General features: G+C 46.6%; 1 protein-coding gene across 2 annotated transcripts in view; it reads left to right on the top strand.

The window, feature by feature from the left end:
• Positions 1–6: 6 nt before the first annotated feature.
• LOC109306605 (solute carrier family 22 member 13-like) overlaps positions 7–7,943 on the top strand; it is a 21,525-nt gene continuing 13,588 nt past the window's right edge. For both annotated transcript variants that reach the window (XM_019530107.1, XM_019530116.1), the window contains exon 1: positions 7–406. In XM_019530107.1, the coding sequence (XP_019385652.1) occupies positions 38–406 (369 nt within the window). In that variant the 5' untranslated portion in view covers positions 7–37. The remainder of the gene's footprint in view (positions 407–7,943) is intronic.

Consider the following 7,943-nt stretch of genomic DNA (forward strand, 5'->3'; position numbering starts at 1 on the left):
GGATTGCAGGACAGTCTAGCCGCAGACCAAGCTCAAGATGACAGACACTGCAGAAGTTTTGAAAGCTGCTGGTGACTGTGGGCGGTTTCAGATATGGTTAGTGGTGCTGATTTCTCTTGCATGCCCTAGCCTTTCTTTCCACCTGTTTAGCCAGATTTTCATGGTTCAGCGTGTGCCTCATCACTGTGATACAAGTTGGATCCTGGAAATTAATCCAAACCTGACCAAGGAGGAGCAGTTGAATTTAACTATTCCTCGCAACACGCAAGGCTCGTATGAGGAATGTTACATGTATACTCCAGTGGACTGGGATCTCGACTCCATCCGGCGCTACGGGCTGAATTCCACGGAGAAGTGCCGAGATGGCTGGGTGTACGTTTCCTCTGAAGAAACGCTCATAACTAAGGTTTGCAACCTTCTTTTGTCACTCCTAAAACCTGACTGCTTCAGTACAGTAGCACTAATGTTGACTGAAGTCCACCAACTTCTGTGGATAGAGCAAGTTAGGAGTTGTTAAATGGGACTGGAGCTAAGGTGGATGCGGTGTAACGTAGTGCTCGTAAGAACTATATCTTTATGCAATGCATGGGGCCTTGCATAACAAGCATAATATAGTCATCTAGTCTAGCATCCTTGGAGACAGGATCAAGTATATACTTGTAGCTGATGGATGATGGTATAGCTTAGGGATTGCCAACCTCCAGCCTGCAGGCCAGATCCAGCCCATGGACCTATTTGATCTGGCCCACAGGCATGGGGCAGTGGCAGCATCCAGCAGCAGTCAGTCTCCCGTGCTACTGTGAAGAGACTCAGTGGCGGTGGCCAGTGCTGCTGTGGAGGGGGGCTGTTGGCAGGGCATGCACTGTGACAGTGACTTGTCACCTCTTGCCATGAGTCCTGGCAGCCAAAGAGGACAGCGCTTTGGTGGTGGGTCATAGTCCAACCAGGGCCTGAGCGTGTTCTCAGTGCACCCTGTGGTCGTAAGCTAAGCTACATGGGAGGTTTTGCTTGTAATGTGATTCTCTTGCTTGCATCATTTCAACCCAATCAGCTGAACCTTGAACTTTTCAACAAGCAACTTGGTGCCGAGCCACGTTCATCATTCTCATGTTGGCTGCAACCTGTAGTATTTTCTCTGGCAGCTAATGTTGAGCTCAGCTGTTCAGGGTCACCCAGCAGTAGAGAGAGGGTGTGCTAGGGCTTATAAAATGTAAAGGTCCATTTTTTTATCTTTTTCTTCACAACTTGGTAGGTTTTTCCTTCTCCTTTCTTCTCCCTAGCATGGAAGAGGGTAGAAAGAAGGATGGGGGTTACTGAGGAGGGCTTATAGAAGGAGGAAAAGTGCAAGGCTGTAAAACATTCACTACATCCAGGCTTTGACACTCATTTTCCAAGGGGCAGGGTCCATGTTTAACCTTGCAAGTAAACCACTTGCTGCAGCTTCAATGGGAGAGGTGGTATGGAATACCTCTGAGGTCCCCTGTACACTGTCATCTGGAGTTTGTCATTCTTTTGTGTTCTTTTCCTGTGCTTCAGGACAGCTGAGGTATCTCTTACCCTTACCAGTAACTCTTAGGCTTAATTTCTTGGGAAGCAGTGGTGAGCTGTTTGCGGTAAAATCACTTGGCCTGTGGTTTCCCTCCCCTTTGTGGACACTGAAGTGAGCAGACAAGATCCTAAACCCCCACCAGCAATGTATTGCTAAAAGGCAGTTAATGCAGTAGGAGTGGGAGAGTAGAGTCCCTCTAGCTGGAGGTATTGCACGTGGCTGAAGAAACTCAGCTGGTGTGTGATGCAGGGCTGAGACGGAGGGGTGGGGGAAAGAAACTGAATCATTTTTACTTGCAAAGAGGCTTTATAGAGCTCAGTGCCACACTTAGGGCACATTTACATGTGCAAAGAAGTGTGACTAAATTTAATGCGCATTAAGTGATTTTTGGCAGGTGTCTACACGTGCAAGGACTTGGAAATAAAGTTAGTTCCAAGTCCTTCCAGTCCTGCCACATGCCCTTGTGGCCATCGGGGGGGGGAGCTCCAGCCTCCAGCCACATGGCTGCCAGCACTTGGGGCTAACTTTAGTCCTAAATTGAAGCCATGTGCGACAGCCAGGCAGAAGCTCTGGGGTTGGGCTCAGGCTGGGCAGACCAAGCACTAAAGTTAGTGTTGGGCCACATCTACATGTGTGCTAATGCACTTTAACTACCTGTATTTGCAGCTATCAAATTTAGGGGCAATTAGCCTAAGTTAATGTGCATTAAGGGCACACACATGTGGATGTGCATCGGTAATGTGCATTAGCTTAGGTTAATGAGTATTAACGCATCTCATGTAGACATGCCCTTAGTCATTTTTCAGCGCATGCCCTCACTTGCCCTCTTAGGCTTGTCCCCAGCAGAAGACCCAGAAATAAAGACCTCCCCTGGCTGGATAATGATTGGAAAGTGTTTTAATTTGTGCAAATAAAATCCTTTATACCCTTCCCCTCCTTCTTCAGAAAGAGATTTTCATAGCTGCTCTGGGGCTTTAGCACTGTTTTCTATTCAGATCTACCCAAGACTCATCTCTTACCTGTCTCTCAGAGCTCAGGTTATCTACCAGACAGGGTGGACTCATGACCACAGCATCTGATCACTTCATGACCTTTCATGGTTTGGCCTCCCAACACCTGAGAAGTAGGATAGTTCTCTCTGTTTTGAAGATGGGAACTGAGACCCTAAGAGTTGAAGGGTCTGATGTTTAAAAGTATTTAGACCTAACTTCTAAAGCAATTAATGATAGGGATTCAAATATGAGGGTCTGGGCTTAAACCTGTGTCTCCCAAGTCCCCTAGATGAGTGGTTAAGTCGCTCTTACTTCATCATTATCAACCAGTGCTCCCTGACAGGCATCTGCTTTGCCCTTAAAAGACTTCTGAAATCAGGATAAGGTAAACACTCGTTGCCTGGCATTATTGTCTGTGGGGACATTGCAGAACCTTTATGGATGAATGCAGGTAGGGACTTTGGAAAGTACTTAGGCAGGTTACAAAGTACTTCCTTGCAGACTAAAATGTGCTGCTGATGAGGTTGACAGGAGAACACCCCCTGAAATTTTTCTTCTTCCCTTAGCTGATTATTTTTCTGAGCAATCCTTGCACTTTAATATTAATTTTACACCATGTGACCAACACAGCCATATGCCATAGTGCAGCCAGGCTCAAGGGAAAACCACCATGGCAGACTATTCAGAGTTTTTAAAAGCTATCAGAGATTTAGGGTGATTTAAAAAAATGGCTGGTGCTGCTCTTCTGCCTCCTAACTTTTTTTAATGACATTCCCCGTCTTTTGCCAAGTGTCCACGGTGATAAATGTGCCTCATCACTGTAACATGAGCTAGATCCAACCCAACCCTGATACAAGCAGAGCAGACTCTCCCTAGGGATGGTCATGCCCATGGACTGGGATGTTGACTCCATCCTAGAATATGGGCTGAATGCTACGGAGAAGTGCTGAGGTGGCTGGATTTATCCTGCAGAACAAAATCCAACCCTGCAGACGGAGGTGTGGAACCGAATTTGGAGTCTACCTTTACCGCTGAGAAAGATCGCTCTCTGATACGAAGAGGGTGTGCGCTGGCGGTTGTCTACCTGGGCAAGTTCTACTGCCTTGTAAATCATTTTACAGCAATGCTAACTTCTTGCCTTTGATTTAGCGTCATTCAGTGGTTTATTTCCAATTTTAGTTGACCTGATGCAAGTAGCTGGGGATAGACCAGGCCAGTAGTGTAATGTTGCGTGGGTGAGTGGAGCACGTGCCCCAGGCACAACCTCTTAAGGGTTGTGGGGGAGCACTAGAAGGACAGGAAAAGAGGTGCCTTGCCCTCCTGTCCCTCTCTCCACTTGCACTTTCCGGCTGCAGGGAGCAGACAATGTGTCACAGAGTACGCACTTTTGTAGAGTGGCAGTGGAGTTTGCTGCTGCTGGGGGCAGACTCAACCCCATTTTTTCCTGCCAACATCAACACTTTTCTTTTGCCCTCCCAGCACGGACATTACTGCTGCAGGGGGAGACTTTCACCCCATGTTTTTTTTTTGGCTACCAAACACCACTGCTGCCCTAGAAAACTACAGTTCCCAGCACACCTTGCCCTTTGTGACATCCATTGCCTGGCTGCTGCTTGCTGCTGCTCTTGCACATGGCCTTGTGCTGAGCCCAGGCGGTTTGGGGTTGGGGCAGGAGAAGGGGAGGGTGAGAGAGGACAGCCTCGGGTGTCTCCTTCGCACATTATGTCTGGACCAGCCCTCTGCTTGCAGAGTAAGAGCAGCCAGGTAGAGACATGCAAGGTTGTACCAAGAGTTTGAGCTCAGGCTTAGGTTGGGGGAGAGATGAGTCTATATTCTTCTATATCACAGCTCTTCTCTTGCCCTTGGGTGAGGCATTTATCTTCTCTGTTCTTCATTTTCCCACCTGTAAAATAGGTAAAACAGCTCTGTCCTACCCTATAGCTGTGGTGTGAAGATAACTACATTACTGCCTGTGAAGCGCTCAGCTGCTTCTGGTAAGAGAGGCTTTATAAATACCTCGGAGAGGTGGAAAGGAGCCAGTTCCAGTTTTCCAGCCTGCTTCCTGACCTTGTCCAAGCACAGTGAGGAATAAGATTGTGTGTTCACATGTCCATGATTTCTGTGACAAAGCCTGTGTCTTCTAAGGCTTTTCATAAACAGTCAAGGGTTTTGTTGCTCCTTGTCTCCGTGCAGGGATGTGTTTAGAAATGAAAGGAGATTTCTCAAACCACATCAGTGAGGGAGGTACAACGGGCTTTAACAAAACAAGAGACACGAGCCACAGCCTTTCTGAAAATTGTCCCAATATTTTTTTATGGCTTTTGTCATCATGTATATGCTTTCTTGTACGCTCGTGATGCCCATAGTAGATCTACAGCACTTTTCTAACAGGAAATGCATGTAATAATAGTTAGAAAACTGTTTATTGTGGTTCCCCCCCACACCCTTTTCTAATTAAAATCTGGAATTTGCCTTGTTGGCAAACAAGCAGCCTTTAAAGATGGTTGAAGAATGAAAATATCATTTGGGAGAAGCATCCAGTTGGGGGGAGTCTTGTTCTGACTCTTATTGTATCTCTCATGCTTATCTGAGACTCTTGGATGTAGAAAGCAGGCAAAAATACCCTGAGAACTGCTTGTCTTGGGATGTTTTGGTACCTATTTTTGACCCAACCCAGAAACTACAATTACATACAGGGTTAAATACTGAAAGCTCCCTCATTCCAGTGTGACTGAAATTAATGGAAAGCTTCCCATCCTCACACTTATTACCAACTAATAAAGCAGGCTAGAAAATGGTTTTGTGAACAGTGTTGAAGTATTTCCATTTTGCAGAGCTGGAAATGGTTCCCAGTCTCTTTAGTATTTTCTCCAATACCACTCTAAGTCCATTGGCTTTGCAAATGTCAGTTTATTCAAAGTGTTGTGTTGCATAAGAAACAGCTGCTTTGTGCAAAACACTTGATAATTTGGCAGGAAGTCCAATTTCAGGAGGTGGGGGGAGGCCATATTTTGTTGGAAAGAGGCATGTGCAAAAGAATTAAAACCCTGTTGATTCATTAGCCCGTCTGCAAACAAGCTTCTCTTTTTCACTCATGCTTCTTATCACAACTGCAAATTTTCTGGACTAACTGGTGAGGGTTTGCCATGGAAGACATGTCTCATTAACAAAGGTCTCCACTGGTGACTGGTCGAGGAAGTGCCCAGCACAAGGAATTCTGGTTCTGACTGCACACCCATTGAAGTCGATGACGAGGAAGGTTTCGACTAAGTCTGGGGATGTGGATGAGCCTACTTGGGTGCATCTACATGTGTGCTTTACTGCAGAGTTGATTAATTAGCTCCACGGTAGAGCATCACTCTACACATAAGGTCTATGTATAAGGTATGTCTACGCATAAGGTGCTATTAGACCTCAGTAAACTAATTAACGCTGCCCTAGGATAGCACTGCCTGACGCAAGTACTATCCTACAGCAGAGTACTTACATGCGCTCAAACGCACGTGTAGACAGCGACCGGGGCTGAGTGCGGCATGAGGCGCTACAATGCTGGGCTAGCTGGCAGGCAACCCCTGCATTTGTAGACCTTTGTGCATTTATACGCTTTTTTTTCCCCCCGTGACGTGCCAGAGATCTGCCGCTTCGGAGCAGCCTTGATTAATCGAGCCTGCTCCGCACGTGAGCTGAGGGGAACGGTGCTGTGCCGCGCGCAGTTGTATCAGCGTGCAGGTAATAGCCACGGCGTGATTTTGAACTGAAGTACCTCTGAGATGTTTTGGTTCAAAAGTGCGCCACCACCATTTTCTCAGCGCTGACATGCATTTCAGAGCTTATACAACTGCATGTGTCGCAGCACTGGGTGCTTTTGAAGTGCCCAGCGCTGCAGCGCTTGCATGTGTAGAAATACCCCTTGTGCCCTAACCAGCCCCGCTGCAGCACACTGAGCTGGGGTAGAGCAGCTCTGGGTTGGCAGGCTGGCCCCCAGCCTCCCTGCCACGAACCGTGCCGGAGTTTATTCAGGCACATTTAATAGCACAAGTTGATGTGCCCCTTGTGTCTAACGTTGACCTTCTCCATGCTGTTATGCCTTCTAGCACTGACTGATGACAGCAAAGTCCAGCTTGCCTTCCCCTTTGTGATGCTCCTCAGGGCAGGGACCAATCTGAAACGTTGTCCTTGATTCCTTCTGTGTAAAATCTTCTTTTTCTTCCGGTCCATTTATGGCATCTGATGAAGTAGACTGGTGCCTATAAAAGCTCATGCCTCTCCATTAGTCCCTGCCTTTTTCCTGACTTCAGACTTTTTGATAAAGTGCAGTTGTTGGGCCCATCGTGGTCCTCTGTAGAGAGCGCCACCGGTTTTGTTCCCTGTGAATTGCAACTCAGGATTATGGATTCTGAACTGGACTCCGCAAAGCCCTCCGGAGCCCCGCGTGAATTGCTACCGACATACTCTTCTAGGTACCTCTAAATGGCCACCTACACGAATCCAGATCTCTAGGAACCCCCATTCCTGCTCTAATTCAGCTTTTCATTATAAGAGGTTTTCAAAGAATGAAGATTCACCCACCTCCATTAGGAAGTCACAGGATTGGGATCACACATCTCTGGCTTGAAGTACAGGCAACTCCCACTTAGCGCTGTTTGGCTTAGCGCTATTTTGCTTGTTTTACCTCGATACCCAATTCCTCGTGGCGCGCGGCAAGTTTCGTTATAACACTCGCGGTCGCTCTCTTGGTTTTTCAAAAACTTTTGGTTTTGCTTGCCATTATTTCCACTTAACGCTCTGTTTTTCGGGAGCCCATTAAGAGCGCCAAGTGGGGGTTGCCTGTAGTCTATTATGAGTGGGGCCATTCCTTTTCTTAGAGGTCTTTGTATACAAAGGCTTTCATTAGCCATGGAGTGTGTTAGGTTTTGTCTCCTTCTGCATCCTTTTATTGAGATTTCTGTCTGAAAAGTCTTGTCGCTTGTTGTCAATGTAGACCGTATGCTATGATATCTCTTATGTTTAAGGATGTTGTTACAGATGCAAGTGCACCCACCGGCTCAGTTGATGGGCTCATGATTCTATAAATAATGATATAATTAAGCCCTCTTAGCCCCAGCTAGTAAGAAATATGGATACGTGTTCATTACTCCTAGACTACTGGGAAAAAGAGTTGAAAGTCATTTGAGAGTGAGAGTGGCCATGGGTTATGGGTCACAGTGAGGCTACTTAGATGTCATAGATGTACTTGGGTATGTGATGTATGAAGGAAAGAATAAAAAAGCAAAATATGACAAGCTACAAAGAGTGACTCATTCCACATTGGCCTGAAGAGGTCTAATTTTGAGAAGGGAGAGGACCAGTCAATAAGGACACGCAGCGTCAGGGTATCGGGATAAATTTTTGGAGCCTCAGTA

Source organism: Crocodylus porosus, unplaced genomic scaffold (assembly GCF_001723895.1).
Source record: "Crocodylus porosus isolate Cpor-Errol unplaced genomic scaffold, CroPor_comp1, whole genome shotgun sequence".
Lineage (NCBI taxonomy): Eukaryota > Metazoa > Chordata > Crocodylia > Crocodylidae > Crocodylus > Crocodylus porosus.